At 38.4% G+C, this 25,418-nt stretch overlaps 2 protein-coding genes, 1 long non-coding RNA gene and 2 other non-coding genes across 6 annotated transcripts in view; 1 reads left to right on the forward strand and 4 right to left on the reverse strand.

Moving 5' to 3' along the window:
• Positions 1 to 169: 169 nt before the first annotated feature.
• On the reverse strand, positions 170 to 4,735 carry LOC124883919. Its single transcript, XR_007042353.1, has 8 exons — positions 4,648 to 4,735; positions 3,192 to 3,264; positions 2,799 to 2,825; positions 2,594 to 2,622; positions 1,542 to 1,624; positions 1,193 to 1,238; positions 812 to 865; positions 170 to 305 (listed from the first exon to the last, which is right to left on the reverse strand). It is a non-coding gene; the product is annotated as an uncharacterized LOC124883919 (long non-coding RNA).
• LOC124884806 lies at positions 1,358 to 1,495 on the reverse strand. The gene has a single exon (XR_007042522.1). It is a non-coding gene; the product is annotated as a small nucleolar RNA SNORA8 (small nucleolar RNA).
• LOC124884808 lies at positions 1,750 to 1,883 on the reverse strand. The gene has a single exon (XR_007042524.1). It is a non-coding gene; the product is annotated as a small nucleolar RNA SNORA18 (small nucleolar RNA).
• A 547-nt stretch (positions 4,736 to 5,282) lies between the features above and the next one.
• On the forward strand, positions 5,283 to 11,668 carry exosc5 (exosome component 5). The gene is made up of 6 exons (XM_047391403.1): positions 5,283 to 5,445; positions 6,739 to 6,852; positions 9,856 to 9,977; positions 10,073 to 10,213; positions 11,312 to 11,401; positions 11,497 to 11,668. The coding sequence occupies exons 1-6, from the start codon at positions 5,298 to 5,300 to the stop codon at positions 11,590 to 11,592; spliced, it is 711 nt and encodes a 236-aa protein (XP_047247359.1). The 5' UTR covers positions 5,283 to 5,297; the 3' UTR covers positions 11,593 to 11,668.
• Positions 11,669 to 13,427: 1,759 nt separating this feature from the next.
• Positions 13,428 to 25,418, reverse strand: part of tmem91 (transmembrane protein 91) — a 29,858-nt gene continuing 17,867 nt past the window's right edge. For both annotated transcript variants that reach the window (XM_047391400.1, XM_047391401.1), the window contains exons 2-4: positions 23,003 to 24,350; positions 17,925 to 18,071; positions 13,428 to 16,753 (exon numbers count right to left, since the gene is read on the reverse strand). In XM_047391400.1, the coding sequence (XP_047247356.1) occupies positions 16,598 to 16,753; positions 17,925 to 18,071; positions 23,003 to 23,431 (732 nt within the window). In that variant the 5' untranslated portion in view covers positions 23,432 to 24,350 and the 3' untranslated portion in view covers positions 13,428 to 16,597. The remainder of the gene's footprint in view (positions 16,754 to 17,924; positions 18,072 to 23,002; positions 24,351 to 25,418) is intronic.

A 25,418-nucleotide genomic window follows, 5' to 3' on the forward strand; every position in this document is an offset into this window, starting at 1 on the left:
ATGTACCAACATCCACCCCCAAATGTTGAACCATCCAACATGCAGCAAGATATGGACTTACTCCATCGAAGATAAAACATTTACAATATGGGTCCAGATTCCTCATATCCAAGCAATCAAAAAAAAAAAACTTTCATCCACTCCAACAACATATGAACAAATGACTCAATGATTTTTTGGGGTATTTTATTGGTTACTGTCTGTACAAACCACCAAGTATATATACAAAATTTTAATCTGAAGTCAAGACTCTGTGCATCAGTGCTGACGCCCCTCAGCTGGTCAATGTCAGCTTCAATCTGCATCTGAAAAATAAAATACATTTTCAGCTCTTAAGTCGAGTATTCATGTAGACGTTTCTACAGTTCTGTGGCTTCCAGAGTTCATGGACGTTTGTTCCCAGTGAGGCCTCTACAGACACTGCTGCAGAGGCCCACTGGGATGGTTTTTATTTCTGGTCAAGTCCACAGCAAGTCAGGAATAGAGGATCCTGAAAGCCTTGGTATATGACCAAAACCCAACAGACTAATCAAACATGCAGAGGAAAGCTTCAGAAACTCAAAAGGCTTGCCTACCCCACCCTTTCCTTCACATTCTACTGTTAATTAAAAAATAAACTCAAGCATTTCAAAGACCTTATAAAAAGGAAAATTGTAAGGATAAGAAGTTATGCAACAATCTTTTGCTTTAAAAGTTTGTTTTTAATATACAAAACAAGAAACATATAATGTTGGCAAGACAAAGAACCTTTATGATGAATAAAAACCCAGAATCTGATCCAACTCAGCAGCTTTCAGGTTAACAAACTCACTTCTGCTAAGAGTCCCGAGTCTTCAACTCAGGCAGTCTCTGCTTCAGCTGAACCCTGGAAAATCAACCAAGACATGCCAACCATCAGGTCATTTTATTTCATCTTTGAAGTCAGATCTAGTTAGTTCATGGAGACAGAAAAAGAGTAACTAAAATCTGCATTAAGCATGTATGATCTAAAAGAAAAAGCACGCAGCCTTTCAAAGTCTAGATTCTGAGTGTTTCAGCCACTATACCAGGACTCCCAACATGAGCAGCTGGGAGACCAACGATGCCAGGAGCTGATTTAGTCTCGCACTGCTATTTAAACAAGCCAGCCGATGAAACAACTGACTGCAGACACCACAGTGCTGCTCACAACCTTTTAAATCAAAAACCTTACCAAATCTTGGATCTCATGAGACCCACACGCCTCCCAGATCCATGTGCTGAACAGAAAGAAAAATACAGTTTAAACATTTTTTTTTTTTTACTTATCCACTTCAAATAAAAAAAGATCCTGCCATCAAGTGCAAAGGGTTTAAACCTACATAGACCTTCAGAGAAACATTGTTTCAGCTAAAATACCAGGACTCCACACACAGTCGGCATGGAGACCAACGATGCCAGAAGCTGAGTTTCTTTAGCACTGGCTTTTGAACAAACCAGCTGATGAGGCAGCTGGCTGCAGATACCACACAGTGCTTCAGTGACGAAACTTTCAATCCATGGCGATAAGACTGTCAACTTACCAAGTCACCCTGCCGCCATGACGCAGAGGAAGTAGAGTCTCATATCGAATAAGTTAGCGAGTCCTTTCTGCCAAATCCATGACCTGAAACATACATTTCATTTAAAGATGAAGCTCGAAGTTGATGCCTAAAAAGCCACCAGCATGCTGCAAATTTCTTTCAAACGGGGTAATCTCGTATTGATCTAAAGCCATAAATACAGTCTTGTTAGTGTACTGCAGTTATATCCCAAAATGCTCACAGCAGAGAACACCTGGGTAAAGCGAAACTACAGATTTATTCTTTGAGGCATTTCCAACGACCTGGCCCTACAGTGAGGGGCCCGTCGGGATAGACCTCAGAACCCTGACACAGAAAGCCTTGAAGTGGTGAAAAATAAAATTGTATAGCTATACAGCAGGTACTGGCTTTCATTTTAGGTCCACCCATAAACCTAAATGTTGATTTGTTTTGCGGCACAAGTGGCCTTTAATCATTTTCTTGAAAGCAGGCAGACAGGAAATGGGGTGAAGAGAAAGGGAAAGACATGCAGCACAGGTTGCTGAAGCCAGGACTTGAACCAGGAGACAGCTGTGTCCAAGGCTGAAGCCTTTATACACAGGCTGCACGCTCTAATGCTGCGCCCACAATATTCAGAAGTTTTAACGAGTCCTCAACGCAGCCGTCCAGGGTTCGATTCCCGACCTTTTCTGCATGCCCCCACCCCTTGTCTCTCTGCCCATTTCCTGTCTGATTGCTGTGAAATAAAGGCCACTCGTGCCACAAAATAAATAAGATTACATTCTTTAATGCTGGGTTTTATTTTATCCCAAAATCACAGCTGAGAAAACACATTCCAGCATGTCAATGAGCATACTGCTGAAACTTGTGGTTCAAGTGTAAAAGTAGATACTGTGTTGATTCAGTCTGAATACAGACTATATTTTAACCAAATTCATTAACAGCTGCTGATGGAGGACTGAACAAAACGTTCACTTTCAAACGTAAAATCTAACACAATAAAAAGGGACAAACTGTGCTTCAATGCATGTACCACAATCATCTTCACTCACCTCATGTTAATGAATCAAGATGCTTGAACCTGCATGGGGCAGAGGGAGGATTAATGTGACAATGCTGCACAGTAAACAGCATTTTCAGTTTTCAATGGAACAGGTTCAGTAAGGCTGTCGTCACTCACACTTCAGAGCAGTTGAACATATTGAGCCATTCATCATAACTTAAAAACTACATCCACCCTATATAAACAGGGCTTACCCAGCTGGTCTGAGGTCATCCCAGCACCTATCGAAGAGAGAAAAACTTAAGTTTTCTTAAAAGAGTCATATAAACCAAACAAAGACAACTTAATGCTCAGGGTTGTTACTTCTCATTAGTAACACTGCCGCAGAGGATTAACAGCAGTGGGTTGCAGGAGAAATGGTTTCTATATGCACTGTATGAGCTCCACAGCCCACCTTACAGGACCAGAGCTCACACTGTGCTTTAAGCCTACTGGATCTGAAGTGAAAAACAAAAATGTGGTCCCTTCACATCACTGTTTTTTTTTTTTTTTACAGATCTGTACAGTACAAAAAAATGCTTCACTGAAGTACAGAATCTACATAATACATTCACGCGTTACCAATCTTGAAAACATAGTTTACATACCAGATGTCTAAGTGGTCAACCAGTAAGTGACTGGGCAGTTCAGTAGCATGATGGTCCAGTTCTGAATGTTTCCCTTTAAAGAAGAAGAAGAAGAAAAACAAAACATCAGTGGATGCCAATCAGTTGTTGATTTTTTTCCATTGTGTGCTTCTATGCATCATTTCTGACAGACATCCCATGTTGCCAAGATTAGTGGGAATTTCAAACAACTTAATACAATCAAGAAATATCTAATTCAGTCAGAGTTAATGTGCCAGGCCTCATTGTCACCATTCTGCAACCAGCACTGCAGAGGTGAAAGCAAAACCTGACGTTCTCTCACCACTGCTGCTCTGGAATCAGTCCACTGTACTGGAGAATCCCACATGAATAAGAGCAAGCTGTGGTTAATGGAGGCAACAGCAGAGATCAACATTTCAAAAATAGGACTTAGGTCCTTCGGTGTTTGCAGTAAGATGCTGCATATCTTTGTGTGTTGTGGAGTGTGATCTCTTCTCCCATAATCTAGCAGCATCAGAGCCAGGGACTTGAAGTGATCTGACATGAACATGTCTGAATGCACGAATCGTCTTTGGCCAGGACATATCCCAGGTTTAGGTGTTTAAAAATAGAAGGTAGGCAGAAGTAGGTTTAAACTTTTGCTTTTTGGTTTAAAGATGGGGTTGGATTCTCCAGAGTTAAATTATAGGAGGACATACTGACCACCGTTAATACAATCTTTAGTCTCCATGCATCATTTAGTTTGCATTACTAAGTTTCATCCTAGGTCTGTTTCTTCTGTTGAAAAGAAAACCTTCCTCCCCACTTACTGCAGCTACACATTTAGGCCATTTGGTTTCTAAATCACCGTAACTGCAGCATCTGCCTATAGGATGAAATCAATGTTTGTGGCATTTTATTTGAATCAGATTCATTGAGATTGATTCAGTTGTGAAACGGCGCCACGTGGATGAACTGATTTTTTTTTTTTTTTCCTAAAGATTCATCTGATTTTTAATTACCTTCAACATTACATTTCCTGTGCGACAAATTAAAGGTTTGTCATTGAGAACTTACTCGATGGTGTCCTATAGCGTTGATTAGAAATGTGTACATTTAAAATCGCTAGGTCAGTGGTTCGTTACCACGCCACGTGTTATGCAGGAAAAACATTAAAGTAAAACGTATGGCCAATTGACAATCACAGCCAACTTTAAATGTTAAACCTTATAATCTGTCAACATATCATCTAACGCGTGGTTTTAGTCCCTTAAAACAAACCAAATATTACACAAGTCAAATTAGCTTTGAGCTAGCAGCTAGCTTCCTAATGCTAACTACGAGAATTCAAAGCGCGGAAAACAAATGTCTCCGTCACAGTTCGGTCGTTTCTTTAACCCGAATGTCTTCAAAACCAGCGGATCTTTATGTCTTTAGTGTCTGCTAAATCTGAGTCTATAAGTAGATAAATACCCACCCATTGCTTGCGCTTGCACGAAAAACCTCCACAGAGCAGCGGGTAGAGAAAAGAGAAATCTGCAAAGTGCGACAGGAGTATTTAAAGGCTGTGTTACGTCAGTTGAAGCCGCTTTTCGACAACATCGGAATAGGGAGGAAAGACCACAGTTCAGTATTTTGTTGTTCATAATAAAAAGGAAAGACAAACTTGCCTTGCTTAATCGTGCTTCTTTCTCGTTTGTGTTGTTGGATTTGTATGTGTTTACACTTTATTTTGTAGTAACAAACTAGACAATAATACAAAAATAATAGCGGTGAAACCTAGAAAATCAAGTACAAATAAAATACATAAATATATAGTACAAATAAACGCCTTACATGGTTGAAACAAACAAAACAAAAGTGTTTGAATTGAAATAATAAATAAGTTGGAAAAATGAGAACAAAATTAGTGTTTACTGCCATCTGGTGGTCAATTGGAAGAATGACATTTCGTTCAACTTCCGCTCGGACCTTTTAAAATGTTAATGAACAAATGTCACAAGCCCAGTAAATGTCAACGCACGTTTTCTTAATTGGTACTACGGCTAGACATTATTAATGAGATTAAAAGTGTCGGATTTAATTTTAAGGAAGCTCCTTTGAAGGAAAAATAGAAAAGAAAAGGAAATGACGTCATTTAGCTGCGACAAACATCGTCTCCACCGTGAAGGCAGCATGATGGAAGTTTCTCCTTCTTCAACTGTTTCTTTCAGAGAGTTCGGCTGTGAACAGACCTTATTGTCCCGTCCTGATGGATCAGCGTCCTTTGTTCAGGGTAACGATAATTGTTTAAGTTTTTTTTCCTGGCTTAAAATAGGTTACGTGACTGAAGGATCGTTCAACCCAAATTGTCTTTGCATCTGTAAATAATGTGTAGTTCCATTGTAAATGATCAGATTGTGGATAAATCTCACTGTCTGTCTTCTAGATGTCATAACCTCTCTTGTATAAATATATACAATAGTATCCAGTAGTTTTGGCAAATAAATAAAAAATTTCTGTGGTATGCCGATGAAAAAATAGAGCCATTTCATGTTTCGAGCAGTTTTATTAGAGAAAACATCAAATGCTATGATAATAAGCAACATTTTCAGTACTGATCCTTTTACATAACCTCAGTAATTCTCCCTGACATGCTGGAGATCAACATCTGAACTGAATCCTGACTAATGATGGTGAGCCATTCTTGCCTTACAGGTGCTGACGGTAGATTACAATCTTTATCCCGTTTTGGAAAATTCCCGGGTTGTAACCAGTAAGAGCTGGGATTGTTGGAAGAAGTGGCGCTTCTGGGCTCTTTGGATCCTACTCTGTATTCATGACAAAGTTCTGGGCAGAAATAGGAGGAAGCTCTTGGATACGAAGCAACCCCACCCATGAATCACATCAGGATGTTTCGCTTTTAGCATGACACTGGACTTATGGGAGTTCTCACCTTTTGTTTTTTGGTGTTTTTTGATGAAGAAGCAGATGACCTTATTCTCACAAAACTTGTTGGATGTGTCCTGGGCACGACATTTAACTTCATGTTGCCCACTGATCTGCATATCGGTTCATGGATTTGTACTTGTTTGTGGCTGATGCTCTACTGTAAAGGGCTTTGAGTGTTGGTATGACTTAAAAAGCTGTATAAATTGGGTCCATTACCATTTACCCCTGGCATCTGATGCACTCACACCCACCTGCTGCCACTGTATAGCAAGCTCTGCCTTGGTGGCAACACAGTTCTGTTGCACACTTCTCATGGTAGACTTGAACTGGTATTTACAGAACTTACTTGAACATCCTTATTAAGCCATCTGTTCTGTTGATGAATCTCCCACCTTTCAGTTATTAATGACCCGGAAAACATTTAAAGTTAATAACCTCTTTATAATAAACTGATATACATTTTATTACTTTGCCCACATAGTGCAAAGAATCTAAAATTAATATGAACTGTCACCACATAAGCTGAAGTTACAAAGTTTTATAGCATTTGTGCCATTTTGATCATCTTTGAGAACAGTTGTGCATATATAGATTTTTTTTCTTCTTTTAATTTTATTTATTCCTCTAATCTCTGAAGGGGATACCAGTGTGATGGCCGGAGTGTACGGACCTGCTGAGGTCAAAGTCAGCAAGGAGATCTACGACCGGGCTACCCTGGAGGTGCTGGTTCATCCTAAAGTGGGACTGCCGGGTAATTCCTTCATGTTACAGTAAACAGTAATTTTACAGTAAATATATCATTTCTAGCTTTAGCTACTAGAATTTTCCCCTAAATCCATTAACAACGGGTTTGATGTATTTGTGGTTTTAAATAATCAATGTCAGAGGTGAATTATATGCTGCATCGGCATTTTCAATAATGCAAGTTTTCCAACTGTCCGTCTAAATAAGTGATGTCCAAACCTGGTCCAGTGTAGGTTTTCTCTGGGTTTTACATGTTTGATTGGTTCAGCTCACCTCTGGCAAATGAATGGTTCATTACCAGGTGACTTGCAGAAGACCCAGAGTTTTCATCATTAAAGCTATACATAGACCTCATTTAGGCATGAGTCTAAGATACGTTCATCTGTAGCCATGATTTCAACCTATATAGATAAGGCTAGACCAAACGAAACTGCCTGGTTTAAATGTGGTCTAAGCTTTGACTTAAAATGGAAAATTCATAAGGTCCACAAAAAAGTCTACCAACAATGCAAAATATATATACAGCATAAACCGACGCTCAAAGAAAGATTGTTTTAGGATTATTAACTAATTTACAAATGGAAACACACATTGTAATCTAAAGTGTTGTTCAATAATCAAGCTGTACAGGGTGTGCACTGACAGCACGACGCTTCCTCGATATCACCAGGAATGAAATTCAAGTTTGTTTTGAGAAAAATGCCGGTTGTGAAAAGCTCAACAAGCTGATTAAGAAGGCTGGCTCTGTTCTGGGGACTCCTCTGGAACCTCTGGAGATCATTGTGGAAAGACGGATTCTTCATAAAATGAAGAACATTATGGAGAACCCTGAGCATCCTCTTCATGAGACTGTCCTACAACAACAGAGTGTCTTCAGTCAGAGGATTCTTCAGATCTGCTGTAAGACGGAGCGCTACAGGAGATCCTTCCTGCCCACAACCATCAGCATCTACAACGTCTCTTTGAAGAAACCTTCATAATGAGCTACAACAACATTTAATTTCCCTTTGGGATTAATAAAGTATTTTTGAATTGAAATGAATTGAATTGTGCAGCAAGAACCATAATTTCCTAGAGAACCAGTACAGATAGCAGGATACACGGCACCATTCTTAGATTGTTGTTGAAAACACAGAAAAGGAAACTGTGCTGACACATTGTCACCGAGGCAGATGATGAATGGTGTTTCATAACTGTAAATAAATAGTAATTTTATCACAATAATAACAAAAACCAGTTGAAAAGTCCTGGACTTGTATATTATCACTACAATAAAAATGAAAGACAAAGGCTTTTGTTAGATGGCTGAAAAAAGCACAGGATTAGTAATTGAAGGGTCACAAGTTGGAGTCTGGCTGCTGTTGTTTTCTATTTTCTGGACTAGTTTGTCTCTATTTAAACAAGTCTACATGTAAACTTCTAACTAAGCCAAATCTAGGTGTTGAAAGAACTTTCACTTTTCAACTAAGTATCTAAAAAATTTAGCTTAGATGTTTATGTACCATTTAGACCTTTTTTTTTAAAGAAAAAGCTCACTGGGGAGGTAGATTAGCCACTTGAATCGGCTGGACAAAACAAAGAGGAACCAAAGTTGCTGGGCTGTATTCTCTGTAATTCAAATCACAGTGAGCCTACACGCTTCTGCAGAAGAACAACTGAAAAAGAAAAAAGTTTATTTCCTTAAGATTTCAAGCACTTGGTATTCCAGAGCGTCAGAGTTGTGGTCATGGGCTACCAATTAAAATACCCCAGCAGTCATCTTTTGTGGTTTATTTTACATTTTGAGATTTTGCTTTTGGCAGTATCCTGCAGATTATTTCCTCGTTGGAAGTTTCCTCACCCGTCAAACGTTTGCTGTTGGAAGGTCATCTTTTCAACTAGAGTTATTTTGTATCTGCTTAAAGTATGTAAAACAACTTTTTTCAGATAGTCCCATATCATACCACTACCATCTCCGTGCTTCACTGTGGGATTTTGTTGGACACCAGCCATACCCATCTGAATTTAGGTTGATTTCACTGCAACATTATACTTGTTCTTGTTGCAACTGAGGTTGTAGAACAACATCAAAATAAGAAAAGTTTTCATTAGGATAAAGCTTTTAACGCACTTTTGATTCAGTAGTGGTACAGATTTATATTCTTTGCCATATTCAGTTTGTGCAGCTAGATGGCAATAAATCCCATTTTTGAACCTTTTAGGTGCTCAGTTTGGCTTGTTTTGTGGCCTGCATCACACAGGCTGCACCTTTTTCTATTAGTTTTTATCTGCTCCTCCATCTGCAATATAGCGTCACAGTTAGATTTCTATCTTAAGTTAAATGAGGGAGTAGAAACATAAAGATATAGACTCAAAAACCATGTTTGGAGATTATTTTTGATGTGTCATCTTTTAACTGTTTAACACTTTTTCCAACTTTATAATGCTTTCTAAGTAAAATTTGTTGTTGTGATACAAAAACAGCTTGGTACCTAAATTGGATATTTAAATATTGCATAATTATCTACTTAGGTTTAGGTATACTGTATACAAAAACATGTTTTTATCTAAAAAACATTATTTGTAATGCCATCACTTTAAACATTTCATTATAAGATGTGATAAAAAGTAGTAACCAACTGCTTTGTATTAAAAAAAATCTAAATCTTGTGCTTGGAAAATGATTAAAAATAAGGTTTGTGTGCAGGTTTAGGAAATACACAAGCAAATCTGATTTATATGTCACATTTTTTATGGTACTATAAAGACTGAAATAAGTTAAACTTTTAAGTTTTAGTTGAATGTCAGTAAGAAATGCTCTTGTAACTGTGTAAGAAAATGAGGACATGAAAGGTTTGCAATTTAATTTTTATTCAGATGTCATTTTAGAACAGTCTAAATGAAGTTCTGAGGCTTCATGTTCTTGTAGCACTGTTGGTCTTTTTTGGGCTGAAACAGCTGCTTTACCCCAACTTATCACAAGGAGGAATCTGTGAGTCAGTTGCTTCACACTCATCTGTTTATTTTCTAGGTGTAAGGGAGCGATCACAAGAGCAGTGCGTGCGAGAAACCTGCGAGGCGTCTCTGCTTTTATCTCTTCATCCTCGCTCCTCGCTCACACTTATCCTGCAGGTGCTGCACGACGATGGCTCAGTATCCTTTACTAAAACGTTCCCAATGCTTTTTGGTTTGGAGGTAAACCTGTTGGTGTGAGACTTGGATGTTGTTGTTCCTTACCTGCTCCTCAGCTCCTGTCCTGCTTTCTGAATGCAGCCTGCATGGCTCTGATGGATGCCGGGTTGTCTATGAGTTGCCTGTTTTGTGGAGTAACCTGTGCAATTAGTACAGACGGTGAAATCATCACAGACCCAACTGCAGCTCAGGAGAAGGTAAACCTGAAGCTCAGAAAAGCATGGAAAAACAAATTCAACTCTGGCTGGATTTCTTAAGCACCTTTTTGTTGTTATGGAAACTGATAGGTTTAATGAAAAATGATGTATCATTTAACTTGTATGAGATTTTTTTTTAACTTAAACTCATAAATAGAGCCAAAATAAAAAAACTAGCAAGTGCATTACTCTTGGAAGATTATAGCAAGTTTGGGGAACCCCAAACATAGCATTTAATACAAAACCTTTATACCAGTTGTTAAGCACCGTAGAGGAAGGGTGAGAAAGGTGTGAAATTTCTCCTAGGGGAAATACAGTCTGTCAGATCATACTTAAAGGTTGTTACCAATGATTAGCCAAGACAAAGTTTTAAGGAAGTCTTGAGTTCACTCTCCATCTAGGAGCACAAGCTCAAGAGTATGGTGACAAGAGTGAGTATGTCTGTGAATGCTTTGGGTAAAGGTAACTGAGTCTAAGATAGCAATATGGCTATATTTAGGCCGTCATTTTGTGTTCACACAAGTGTTAAAATCCTGCCTGTTGGGTGATAAAAACCCAACACAAGCAGATGTTGTGCTTTGGAATTTGTGCAAAAAAAACACAGATGTTCAAAATAACTGAAACTAACAATTGGCCAGAGTTGGTCATGCTAAGGTGGCTTTGCTTTATTCCACCATCACCACATACTTGCTCAGGATGAGGGATTCCTGGAAACTCAGCGACTCGATGCTAACAGCTTCCTTAGATAGAACACAATTGGCTTGATGTGACCAACTGAATTTTGCATTGTTGTATTATAATTACGTTCAGTTTAGGCTGTATGCAAATCATTTATAAACTGTCTATATTATTGGCATGAATTGGATCAATTTGATTATGTATTTCTATATAGATAGATATGATTTTGATCTGTTTGTCACATTGCAAATTGGTGCTTTATAAATAAAATGTTATAACTGGATTTAAAAGCTGTTCAATCATGGGGTGGAGTTAGTTTTTAACACACCTCTTCTGTTAAATAGCTTTCTAACATTGCTGGTTCTGTACGTTTGTCTAAAAATGTCAGCAGCCACAACATGTTTTTAAAATTCTCTTAAGGAAAGTCGAGCTTTGATGACTTTCGCCATCGACAGCAAAGAACACAGAGTAATGATGTCATCGACCAAAGGCTCCTTTTCAGTTCATGAGGTCAGTAATTTAAGGAGTTGTTACATTCCTCATATTCTTCTCTTCTGACTTGTAAGTAGTTCCATCTGACACTTGTGATTTTCCTTCTTCCACAGCTGCAGCAGTGTATAGCTGTCAGTCAGAAAGCATCAGAGAAGATCTTCCAGTTCTACAGAGACTCAGTGAGACGTCGCTACTCCAAGAACCTTTGATCCAGCTTTCTTTTATCCCAAGTTTTTTTATACAGTGCATATAAAAATTGTGATGTCATAAAATATTTAGCAACCACTTTGGGCTGTCTTCCTTTAGCTTAATTGTAGAGACATGGCTTACACTTGGTCAGACTAATCAGATTGGAAAATAACTAGAGGAAGGGCTGAGGTTAGTTAAGTGCATTTATTCATTGATTCATTCATTTATGTTTCCACTTAAATATTCAAAGTTAACACATGGAAGCAGAGCCGGCCCAATGATTTATGAGGCCTTCAAACAGAATTTGATTGTGCGACCTTGGTCCCAGGTGAACCTATTGTCCACCACCCCCCATGACAAACATCTTCTTAAATTTATGCTTAAATGTTTGTGCAGTGTATGCCTAATAAAACTATTAATGTGGTTTAGTAGTATAAAGTAATAAAATCTGAAAAAACTAGATGAACATGGGATTTTTCTCTTACAGGAGTTTCATGTACTATTTGTATTATTTTAGTGAAAACATGAACAAAAGTTTATCTGCCCATTGTTGCTCTTGCGGTCTACGCATTTTGTGATAATTTGTGTTTGTTTCAATATGGCTAAGAAGTGAAAGTGAAAAATACTTGATAAGTTAACAACTAATCATTTCTCTCAGTAGAACCCTTTTAATGCTGCATTCCATTTAACCTCATAATTTACAAAATCCAAGTTCATAATCAACCAGAATACCCTCTGAAGTTGAGATTTTGGCTCAAAGCTAGAGGTTCCCCAAGGTTGTTTTATTTACTGTACTCAAAACTGAGATTTATAAATTACATCTCTTCCAACTTAAGTTGTTAGAAGGCCGGAAGAATTTGCTAGTTGTGATCAGTAAGCAGGTAGGCATTCAAACATTAAAGATGTTAATTACTACAGGCGGGCAGTATCGAGTGCGTGCAAATAAACTTCTTATTTGAGTGAAAAACCTACTACTTTAAAATTCAGAATCCTTAATTCAGGTGGCCTCTGAGGACAAATTGAACTCACCTCACCAACTCAGACTACAAAATCCAATATGACTGCTGCAGGGGTAAAACTGCAGAAATGTTGCAGTAAAAAGCCAATTATCGGTTTGTATTGTTATTTGTGGCTAGCCTTGTCCCTGAACACATTACTAATTCAATCCTGCTGGTATCCCTGACATGCAACTCTATTACAATTTACTTTGGTGTGACGTCAATGCTACATTGGAATTTTTGTTTCTGAAGCAAATAAAACGTCCTAAAACTATGCAATTCAAGTACATTTAGGAGCGTCTGGCTTGCGACATGAGTACAATCGAATGCAGCATCAGTACTATTAATAGGCTAGTGCCTTCTAGAGGAAGACAGCTAACCTGCTGGCTCCAATTTAAAGATTATTCTAGCTAGCACATGGGTATCGTGGTCAGGTGGGCCGGTGTTCTACAAGATGCGTCTCTACTTCAATATACCTGAATCAAATAATTAGATCATTAGCTATAATCTGTACAAGACAAGCTGAAGAGACAATTCAGCCGTGCTGAACCAGGGACACATCTAAAAGCTGCAGGACACTGGTCTTCGAAGACTGGAGTTTGTCGTAGCTGCTTCTGTCTTAAGTAGGAGAAACCCCTACTCTCAGGTCGCCCCTGGCAGTGGGCTTTTGCAAACAGCGGCTTTGCAAGATAGTGATCAGTGGAAAGAAGTGGATCTAATAGTAAATCAGACTCGCTGAAACCTTATAAATCTATCGACTCACACCGGTGGTCCTCTAACCCAGAACCCAACTCATGGCAGCTGCTCTGTCAAAGTGATGCACATTAATTTCTTTGTTATATGACACAAAAACATCAAAGGGTTGTTGTTTTTTTATTTGGCATATATGTTCTGTGGAGACATACAACGATTCGGGTCAGTTAGGGTGCGTGGCTGTGTGCAGGAAGTCAGTGGAGCTGGATTACCTGACTCATGGTATGGTGGTAACATGAACAGTCTGAATAAACTCTGGGACGGCAGAAAAGAGAGTGTTTATGACATTTTTAGGTCAGCTATGGACTCTATAAAAACTGTACAGCAAAATAGAAAATTTTGGCTTTTCCCTCACAGTACTTTTTTTTGTTCATTTTGGTAACACTCCACACAGTTCTGCAACAATTTGGTACCAATGAGGTATATGTTTGATAAAGGGTTTTGCTTTGTTATACCCAGGTAATTACCTGTCAGTAACATTGTGTTCATCACGGTAAAATACGTCAAGAAAATTCACAGCACCGATTAAAAAGTGGCACAAAAAGGACAACAGCAAAAAAAAAAAATTTGCATTGTGAAGACCCATTTCTCTAATAATAAACTTAGGTTACAGCCCTGAGAAATGATCACATTTCTGCAACATCATATTGAACTAAATTGCAACAAGAGATTCATTTCAGCCCTTTATTTAGGTAACTGCCCATATGATTTTAATTTAATTGAAAGTGGAATTCTATCTAATTGTTTAGGTTACAGCCACTTCCATGAGGCTGTGATACCAAACAAGCTTGGATATTCAATTCATATCGATTTAAATTCAAAAATACTTTATTAATCCTAAAGGGAAATTTTATATTTTTGTAACTCATTATACAAATGTCTTCGTTGAAGATGGTGACGGCTGTGGGCAGGAAGGATCTTCTGTATTAGTCTATATTAAAGTGAATCTGAAGAAGCTTCTGACTGAAGAGATTATTGGCAAGCTAGTTTTTTTCGTTTTATAAAAACAAATTTTTCTACGCTTTAAATTGATTCTCCTTTTATTGTCTTTGGTTTCTTGGCTCTTGTTTTAAATCATGTGGCATAAAAGTTTCATCCATCTATTTTTGCCAGCTGTTGTAAACACTATGGCAGATAGACCATTTTTCCATTTCGACAGATTCTAAAGCAGCCGAGTTGCAAGGGATTCAAATTTACTTGTTTGAGGCAGAGTTTGACTCCAATCAGGGCTGGTCCAAAGTTGTTGGGAGTCTTGAGCAGAATTTAACTTGGGGCCCCTCTTCCTGTTATAGACATGATCACCACTAACAGTGATTTAATACAGATTTGGTCCAATCTGGGAAAGATGGGGCCACGTTTTATTAGCTGAGCTTAAAAGCAATGGTGGGTAATTAGTTAATATTTGCTGAGATGTATTTGTAAACAAGCCGAGCTCAAACACAAAGAAAAGATTAAATTCGTAGCATCAGATTGTAACTATTTAACACAACCGTCAAACAATGAAGATTATTCGTGGCACCATTACAAAATAAACTTGGCAGGTCCTTTAAATCTTGAATTAAAATGTTAAACAGTTTCAAATCTTTTAATCTGTCTGTGCTGAAACTGTCAAATCAAGTTCAACAGTATTCTCATTCTCAATAAACAAATATAAAAATGTTTGATCAATTTAAGCATTTACAGGAGGCGCCTGATGGTTTGGGGGCCCTAAGCAGTAGCTTAGTTTGCTTATTCCTTGGACCGTCTCTGACTCCATCCCCAAATCCATGATGGATACTGCTGTGGACGGTAAAACTAAAACAAACAGCGATAATGACGATGATCATCTTCAAAGTTTTAACTGGTTAAAAAGTCTGTTCCTGTTCGGATGTTTTTGTGCATATTTGACAAATCCATCTATTCATCTTTCGCTCCATCCATCAATTCATTTTTTGCTCCATCCTGCCATCATTTCTGGATGAGAACACAAAGTGCTTTAAGCTCATCAGCTCTAGGAATGGTCTCACCCTGAACAAGGTGGGAGCAGTCCACCTTTTACAGTAGGGAACCATGACCCCGGAGGAGCTGAGACTCATCCTGGCCGCTTCGCCTGCGAGCTGCTCCAGTCCACTCTGAAGGTCTTGGCTTTAAGACATTTAAAGATTGATTCTACGTCTATGTTACTGATTCTGGTTATTCTCGGGTTATTACTTTGGTAACTGCAGGATACTCTCTTTCAGTATTTTGTTAGTAGACAACCTCAGTGGTACCATCCTGTTGCAGAGATATTATGTGAAATGCTTCCTTCATTTTTACTGGACATTTTTCTTTAAATACATTTTATGATAAAACCAATATGGTCAGACATTTTTTAAGGGTTTATCAAAGCTTTTCTTGCAAGAACTTTGGACCCAATAACAAAAAGATCCAGCTTTGAACACGTTTGTAAAAGACAAAAGTGCCATGCAGACACATTTTCTTTTTTTCTTACGTAATTTTTTGTACATCTAAGCCTGTGCACTGCTGTTGTTATTTTCTATGGGTTTTCCCCATGTATTTCAGTCATTTTTAACAGAAAAAAGTATCTGAATTTATGTTTTAGGAACATTTTCTTTACAGTCTGGTCACTTTGACATTTTTGGCACTTTTCCTCACTGGTCTGTTAAAATTTCCCAGCAGCACTTTCTTTTCTCCTAATTCCGGATATGTTTCATAATACTCACACTTCTTATTTCTATTTAATTTAATATATAACGGCACTCTATTATTGTCATAAAGATAAAACCTGGCTTTAGAACACAGCAAAAGGCAGTCCTTTCTGCAGGTAAACAACAGGTAATGCTGACTTGGGAATCAGGATGGGATGTTGAGGAATTCTGGGGATCTCTGAAGAAACATTGCTTCTGGCATGTCCCCACATTATGTAAGTGACATCGCTGGATTTGTCCATCAGGAGTTGCCTTTAACGCTGATAAGCCTGCAGACATCACCTTGCAACAGCCGTCTTCTCTCTGTCTTCTGTCATTCGTTCAGATTGTAGAAAAATCTGCATTAACTGTTTCCCTCCTTGAACTTCATTTAAAATGTAATGAAAGGTGTAGCACAAATTTGTCAAAGTCAGTGAGATGGACACAAGCTTGAATGTGGAGGAATGTTCTCTAAATCAAATGATGTCCTAATCCAGTGAAACGTGGTTAAGATCTTTTTGTTTATTAATTATTTTACAGATGATGTGCTGATATTCATGAAAGGTTTGTGTCTTTGTGTGTCTGCATCCAGGTGCTAGCTGTTCCTCTTACGATGGCTTTGCAGACAGGTAGGAAATCAGCGCAGCGATGGCACAGATGTAAGTTATGATTCCAAACACAATGGAGAGCACGGAGAGCCACAGAGCCTGGCGAGAGGCTGCGTTGGCTCCCTGAAAATCCCCCTGAGCTGATGCCTTGTTGGTCTGGAAAAAACAGAAGACGGTAAGATAAGGATTAGCGGGTTGGTACAAAAAAAGCAGAGAGAGGGGTATTTGTCATCATTTGTCACTGTGTCCTCCATGGCTTTCCTCCTCCACTCAGTTCAATCACACATTAATCCCACATCATGTTCCATCCCTGAATCACAAACAGTGTTTGGGATTCATCAGTTTTTTTGTCCTCCCTCTGCCTATAGTCCTTGCCTCTGACTTTGACCCGTTTTAGGTCCGCAATATTGGAAATCCATCAGTGTGAGTTTTCTCTCTTTTTCTAATTAAATCTTACAAGAAAAAAACAAAAAAACATTAGCAGCTTCCTCCTGGACCTGTTATCTCTGCAAGGTTTTGTAGACCTTTGACTTTATTTTTTATTTTACTGTGCTGGAAGAATTTCTCAGTTTAACAGTCGTAAAGATGTTGATGGACTGTAATATGAACATTTTATTTGCTTTCCGTTCTTGTGTGTGTGTGTGTATATAGAATAGGACTGATTATTGATTATTTTTGCAGCTTGCTGATGCAGTGCTTAAAGTCAGCAGCAAATTAGCAGGTGTACTGACTTTTTATTGATGTGCTGTGCATGCCCAACACATGGCAGGAAGAAAATGGCAATTGAGGCACTGATGGTATATTGTGTAATATGTTTGACAATTTGTGGTCCTGATCAGTAGTTTTCTAGGCTTTTCTCAGGCACCAAATTCTAAACTGGACCAATACTGTGTCTGTTATGTAGCTGAGAAGCTAAATAAATTCAATGTCTAGGCACTTAGCAGCCTGTCCAAAAGACACAATTCCCTGTTCTTTGTGAAAATAAAAGTTTGAATGCTGCAGCATGGTGTAGCTGTTAGTACTGTTCCTTCATGATCAGATTGTCCTAAAGGTTAAATCAAAAGGCAAGTTATTTAACTGTTTTTTATACACCAACTTTTAGAACGATTCTTGCTCGAAAATTATCAGGACGATGAGGTAAACTGTTCTGGTTTGAGTTATTTTCTGCAAAAAACTCCAGCAAACTGTTTTTGTCTTTGTCTCAAAATACTCTATAAAAAGCCTTTGCTGCATTTCAACACAGATGCTATTGATAGCCTGCACAGCATGCTGCAGAAGGCGAATGGATCACAGTTTCACGCTGGATTGTGTGAGCCCAGGATTATACCTTCTGAGAAAGGTAGAACGCTGCGATGCCCAGAGGCCAGAAGCAGCAGAGCATGGAGAAAAAGGCCAGACCCAGGTAGTCCTGAGGGATCATCAGAGGAAAGTTGCTGTCACTGTCCGTATCACTAAGATCATCAATGGACGAGTCCTGGGATTCAAACAAAGAACATTCAGGGTAACTTTAGGTCTGGAAAACAGTGTTAGTTTCTGTGTATATTTGTTGTTTTTTTTATCCAGATCTGTGCTGCAGGAATGAGGACACAAATATTCTCCTTGAAGATGGAAACACCAGGTTTTCTTTAGCTTTGACGCAGCCTTTTCTGCATGTCAGCATGTTCAGAACTGTTTCATCTGCCTCATTTGGAGATGGTCATATATAGCCAGTTAGATCATTTGGAGAAATTTAAATGCATCAAGACAAGACCTTCAAGTTGAAAGCCTTATTAAATTTAAAAGCTCATAAAGATAATCTGCTTCAACACTAAGTCACGTTTCGTGAAAGCAGGAAAAGTATGCAGTTTTATTATGTTCACGTCTTTTACAGCAACTGGAAAACCTTGCTTGTGACTTAATGGGGTTATAGTCTGAATGAGCACAAACTCCACTGACTGCAGGCTATCTGTGACTCATACGTCTGCGTATAAATCTGCATATTTGATCTGACTTCCCTGACCTGACCATGCTATTCTGCTGTAGATCAAATGAATCTGCTTTTGTTTTTAAAGCACGACCAATATTATTAAACACTGGTTTCCTCCTCTAAATTAAAGAAAAAGTTCCAAAATGCAATAATGAAAATTTATTCAGTTGATTTATTTGTAAAGTGTGCACAACTTTGTGTTTATAAAATTCATGGCGACTGCATCTGCATGTCATTTTCTGTTCATGCTATAGTGTTTATTGGCTAAGAACAAGCTTTAATGTAACACTTTAAAATACTATTATTAGCAAAGCACTTAATAGGTTAGAATAGCAGTGATATATTTGCTAATGTCTAAGTTATTGTTTTTTTGGTTAATTTAATTTGCCTGATGGAGTTTTTGTTTATTTTGAATGGGGCATTGATCCAGGTACTTGCATTGTTGCCTTGCACAGCTGGTGCAGTTAGAGATTTTCAAGATGCAATTCACAGATCACCATCTGTGCCCATCCGACCGTGACGCCTGTGGGAGGTAAATACTTCCTCGGCCATCCACAGGGGTCGGTTAAATCCCACTGCAGTGGACTGAGTCCAGCGCAGGATTTTATGGCTGGGCTCATGTGCAATGATAGAAGCTCTATTTAAAAGGTGACACCAAAGTAAAGAGAACAACAAGCAGAACAGCAAAAAGAGCACTTCTGTTAAAGAGATGTAAGGAGAATCCAAGTGAACGATTCACACAGTTTTTGTTAAAATGGACCTTTCTCCGTTGAAGTGCAGTAAAACTTTGGATGAGTTAAACGCTGCTGCAAAACAAACAAATAAAAAAAAGCTGCATCGGTATAGCTAAGGAATGACAATATTTAAGCTGGAGGTGCAGTGATATGGTTTACAAAGAACGAACAGAGAGCACAGTGAGAAGGGATGATAATACATTCAAACAAGTGGTGCATTTAGGCATCATAGCTTGTGAAAGATGTGATGAATTAAATTTTCCAGTTGATGCATTCCCGGGTGAGCATGTGCGGCTAGCAGGAAGCCATTTTTTTATATCTGCATATTGCATCCCTTTATCAACCAAGCAGGACTTTATACACATACACTCTGAAACCAAACTAGTTTCAGGATGTTATTATTATGTCTGCTTTGGCATTAGTGTCCACTGTTCTGGGTAAGTCTGAGCATGGAGTTATTGGTGGGTTCTAATTTTTATTGTAAATTAATTTATTTTTACAAGCAAAGGTTTACTAGTTGCAAATATGTGAATCAATGCTTCTTCAGGGATTAATAATTCTAGCTCGGAACATCAGATGATGATATGAACTAGCCTAATAAAGACGAGATGATATTTTAAACTTTCACCAAGTCAGTTTACAAAAAACGTTTTTTGCAGATACCCATACGCCCCTAACCAACTCGACACACTGCAACTTATGCAAGCTTGAAAAAACAAAAGGCAACTTTAAGCTCTGGATCGCCACAAACAGTCATGGTAATAACAAAGTACACCTCCTAAAACTTATAGGGTTTTGGGGTGTAACAGTATAAGTTAGGAGTATTAAAAATATATGCATATATATATATGCTACAGAAGGTACTCCAGGTGTCATGCATTCTCTCCACATGCCAACCACAATTGGTCAAAAAGGAGGAATTCTTCACTCATCCAGATGATAGTAGTTGAGATGCTCGGTTGTGAAGGGATGACAGAAATCCCAAACAAATAATATTGCAGTCATATGTTTTTTCTTTGTAGTCTCAGCAGCTTTGTGCAATTACAAACCAAAACATTAAGGCCACGCTGTGCCATGGGGCCCTAACAGGCACAAACATGCTTATTATCATACTGGTTTTGAGTGAGTTGCACAAAAGCATCTAAGCTCTGAGGTTTGACTCCAATCCAGTAGGGGACAATAATGGTTTGCTGGCTGTCTGTCAAAAGGAAAAGAGTTCTCACTGGGACTTCAGCACAATGTGTGTGTCTGTATTCACCTTGTTCCTGGTGGTGCTGCTGTAGGGTTGGTTGTAATACCTACTGCAGGTATGATAGCTGCAGCAAAACGGTCTGTTTTGGCACGTAGTGAGCTGTATTCTTAAGAACCTGGTTTGCAGTTTAGCTGAATGTCTTCTTTTTAGTCTGTTACTGTAACCACACACCTTCATGCATGTCTTTTCAAAGCCCAGACATCACCGAACATGGCCTTACCATAAATATTTTTCATTGATTCTTTTTGTCCTTGAGGAGCAGAATCGTAGCCTGACCTTTGCATCTGCCAACCCGTGCGAAATTTACTGCAGATTGGTACTTCTATGTGATTGTCTGCTTGCAGAATCTTAGCTGTGGAAATATTAATGATGTAAATTGCATTTAAAATTTTGGTCTTGCTAAATAACGTCTACAAAAAGTATTCTAAATGGCACAAAAAGCCTACAGTTGTTTGCAGTGCACCTGAGCAGTGGATTTAAATCTGACCGTTCTCAAAGAATTTAAAATAATTGTCTGAACTAGACGTGTTCAACACTTTTCACCACAGAGGATATCATTGTGTCCCTAAAGGACACTGTATTCCTTTTTGCTCTAAAAGAGATTCGATCGAATCCCAAAAACTTCAGCAGTGTTGGTACCTGCGCTAAAGCATCAGAGCAGCTTTATATAACCTGTCTTTCTGACAGAACGAACTGAATTGCTGCCTACCTCGAATGCATTGCTCATACATCTATTTTAAGTTCCTCTTCAGCCGCCAGTAGCTCTACAGAGAACATAAAGATCTTTTGCTTTCATGTAAAAGATACAGTAAGAAAAGTCGATGAAGGAAAAATGAGCCATCTGTCAGCGTTTCTGAGAAAAACTAAAAATGTATCCTTACATTTGGTCTGTTCTGCAGGTAAAACACACTTTTTCTGTTACAAACAGTTAAGAGGCAAAAAAGAAAGGGGTTGTTAATAAAATACCCAGAGGTTCTGCACAATATTGAAAATAATGGTTCTTCATTTGAGAATCTTTCAGAGATCTTCACAAGTCATTTTTTCCGGATCCGAGTCTCTAATGACTGACAACCATCCAGTGCATCGCTGTAGGTTAGAAACCCGAATCTGTACTGATTGTCCCTGATTGGCCGGAATTGTCAGAACAGTTTGCAAGATATTGTGTTTGGTTGTTTAGAGCTTTCTTTTAATTAATCATTAAAAATATCATGTTATACATAATTATTTTATTTAGTACTCCACAGGGAGGACTGAATAAGCCAAATTAATTGTCTGCAGAGTTAAGACATTATTAACTTTGAATGATATTCTTAGTTTTAATGGATTTAAACAGGTTTTCAGAAAAGTATGCTGTTTTTTTTTTGCCACTAGTAAATGTATTTACTTTTTTTTAAATTAAAAGACTACTGTTGTAGTTATAGTCAAAAAATTAGAATATGTGTTCTGATGAGGCTCATATGTCAAAGTAAAAGCACCTTTCAAAAATAGCAACATTAAGCAAACGTTTCATTAAGCCCATGTTTCTCTTTTTTAAATTGATCTAATATCATATTTTAATCTTAAATGTGTTTTCATTAGCTGTTTGGAGAGAATCATTATAATTAACAGAAATAAAAACTGGAAAACATCAATTTGTGTGTTTGTGATTCAGTTCAACTATTCAATATTATGTTAATTTATTGAATGGGTCTGTATTTAAATTTTTAGGTTTTAGAATAACAGAAATCATCAAACTTTCACAAAAAGAAAGTAATATTTATTTGCTTTGGTGAATGGACAATGATGTCAAAAGAGCCTGTAGTGACAAATAAAAATAACATCACAAAATATTTATATATTTTCCGGCACTGTTAATGTCAATCTGTAATGAAATGTTCATGCAGACATATGAAAAACTCCCAAAACTAGCAGTTCTCTCCCCTCAGTTTGTTATTAGGAAATGTTTTAAGAGCTGTTGTGCAGGATGTAAAAAAGCAAAGGTACATAATTCTGAGAGGTTCTATCTGGATCAGGAAAAGAAAAATTATGTTTGAGAACAATCACTCATGTATGAGGACGTTTTAGGTCTGGCAGGGTAGATCTGACACACGTCGTGTTTATGCGTCAGAATAAAACAGCTTATTTCATCATGTTATTGATGTTGCTGTCTGCTGTTTGGGATGTGCTCAGAATAAAACTAGAAAACCTGCAACTGCAAAGTCTAAATATCCAAGAAGTAGAGCTTCCTTACCTTCTCCCATTAAAAATTCAAGATAAAGAGTCTAAAATTCTCTCTGAATTAGTTCTGCTAAAATTAAATTTGAAAGTTGTTTCACTTGATTCTAAACGAATGTTCAACTCATCTATGTACATTTAAATATTAAACACTGGCAAAGATATCCTGTTTACAACTATTTTCTTATTATTATGGGACACATTCAATCATTATTTGATTTCAGGAGGCTTTGTCTTACATCAGAGTCAGGAAGTAGGTCGTCCTCATCATCCATGCTGTAGGCCGCGCTGTGGAAGTCCTGCGTCTCGGCCAGTAGTTTCCTCTCCAGCGCTGAGCCGGGCCGAATGTCCACAAAGGTAGTCTCTAGGTAGTCTTTGCTGAGGTCTGTTTGGCCCCACAGGGGGCCGGCTGGGTAAAAGGACTCCAGGGTTCGAGGTAAGGAGCAAGGGTCTAGCAGCTGCTGGTGCTGTATCTCTGGAGGATGTCCACAATAGCTTCTCCAAGCTAGAGGAGGGTATGATCTGTCCTCCTCACACTTCACCAAAATGCCCTTAAAAAGTCCAACTGGAGCCTGTCCCTGCCCAGTCCCCTGTCCCTGCCCAGATGCCTGTTTGTTACCGGTGCTTTCTCCTAGAAGAGGGTGCTCCAGCTCATCTATATTCTCCATCCGTGTTTGAAAAGATCAACCACACAAGAGGCCACCACATCCACAGGCAAATGTAATCTACAAATTGGTTGGCCGAGCGTTTCCCCTAAGAGCGTCCGATGGGTTTATACCAAGGCAGCTGCTTTGATGGCTGTAGTGTTTTAGTGATAATCCATCTTTAATCCTATTCTTTAATTTTTCTCTTGTTATGGCGCAGGGTCCAGAGGACGACACATGACAAGTTTATCCTGAAGGCTGTGAGATGCCTGAAGTTGTGTTGGATTATTAAAGAAGATGTTTTCCTGATATCAGAAACTATTTTTGTCAAGCTTGATTTTTCAGGTTGGTCCCACTTTGCCCATCTCATGTGACTGAATGGCATCAGTGTTCACAAAGTTTGCTCTCATACAGCAACACAAGAACAAAAAGTGACAATAAAGGTTCCTGATAAGGTTGAGATACGAAAAAAGGTCAAGTAGGACTTTACACAGGAGTGTTTCTCTTTAGCTGCTCAGGATGGAAATATTTTGGGGTATAGTAAATTGCTGCAGCAAAAATAATAAAAAGCATTTCCTAGGCGTTGTGGCATCTTGTCGGTTGTTTCTTTCCCTCGGTGAGGAACTTTCTGAAGCTGGATAAAGACATAACCTCCAACATTGGTGCTGTGAATAGATTTGAAACTTAAAATGTGAAAGCAGTAAGGCTAAAGAAATAGAATCCTATTGACTTGCCAACATGCCTGTTGTTCTTTTGGAGCAGCAGGAACCGATAATGAGGAAACAACAGTCCTCAGGTGCTGATTTTTGGCTGGGGTTTAGCTCCTCGGTGGGGAAGCTCTCCAGTGTGACAAATGCACCCCATCAGCATTAAAAGCTTCTCACTCGGGGAAACAAGGAGTTGCTTTAGTCTCCATCCGGTTGTCCAACAAGGACGATGACCTCTGTAAAGAAAAGAGCGAAGCCACAAAACATTTAGATTTGGCATTTTAACAGTTGAGTGCAATGAAAAAGTACAGTATTAGAGGTTTCTTCTGTTTCAGATGACAAAATTAGCTTTGATATTAGACAGATAATATAAGTAAGTAATATCACAACATGAAGTAGGCTAAAAGATCTCAAAAAGCAACACATTATGGAACGATCTACATAAGACGATCAACATCATTTATATCTATCAGTCTGGGAAGCTATTTCTAAGGCTTTAGAATTCCAGCAAATCAGGGTAAGAGCCATGATCCACAGGTCCCAAAATGACCTAGAACAACATCTAAAGCACTGCAGGCTTCACTTGTTTTAGCTATGGTGAGTGTTCAAGATATGACAGTGAGAACCTCATGCCAACAGTCAAACATGGTGGTGGTAGTCTAATGGCTGGGGTCAACTTTGCTGCTTCAGGACCTGGAAGACTTGCCATTATTGATGGTGCTATTATTTCTGCTCTCTAACACAAAATCCTAAACGAAAATGTGCAGCCTTCAGTTTGTGACCTTCAGCTCAAGCACATTTGGGATAAGCAGTATGACAGTGATCCAAAGCACACCAGCAAGCTCTCCTCTGAATTGCACAAAAAAGCAAAATGAAGGTTTTGGTGTGGCCTAGTTAAAGTCTAGACTTAATTCTGTTCATGCTAGAAACCCCTACAATGTGGCTGTTTTGAAACAATTCTGCAAAGAAGAGTAGGCTGGAATTCCCCCACAGCGATGTGGAAGACTCACTGCCAGTTATCACAAATGCAATTATTACTCTGCTTACCTTTGTAAGATATTTAACAAAATCATGATCTGAAACATTTAAGTGTGACAAAATATGGTTGAAATCTGTAAGGGGGCTAATGTCACTTTTATTATTCCTGCAGCTGAATGAGTTGGGCTAATATCACAAGAACAAAGTTCTGTTTATTGGCTCCTGAGGTGCTTATTGGACCTCAGGAAGAAAATCTCTGTGTTGCTGATAATTAACTCATTTACTCTGTTTCTGCAACCCAAGTTAATTCCTAATGTAATTCTCTG

This window comes from Girardinichthys multiradiatus, chromosome 18 (genome assembly GCF_021462225.1).
Source record: "Girardinichthys multiradiatus isolate DD_20200921_A chromosome 18, DD_fGirMul_XY1, whole genome shotgun sequence".
Taxonomy (NCBI): Eukaryota; Metazoa; Chordata; class Actinopteri; order Cyprinodontiformes; family Goodeidae; genus Girardinichthys; species Girardinichthys multiradiatus.

Excerpts from the sequence above, each read along its gene's own strand:
- exosc5 (XM_047391403.1), top strand. The coding sequence starts at position 5,298 with ATGACGTCATTTAGCTGCGACAAACATCGTCTCCACCGTGAAGGCAGC. Across the intron at positions 9,978-10,072 it reads TGCTGCACGACGATGGCTCA|CTCCTGTCCTGCTTTCTGAA; the intron begins GTATCCTTTACT and ends CCTGCTCCTCAG. Across the intron at positions 10,214-11,311 it reads CAACTGCAGCTCAGGAGAAG|GAAAGTCGAGCTTTGATGAC; the intron begins GTAAACCTGAAG and ends AATTCTCTTAAG.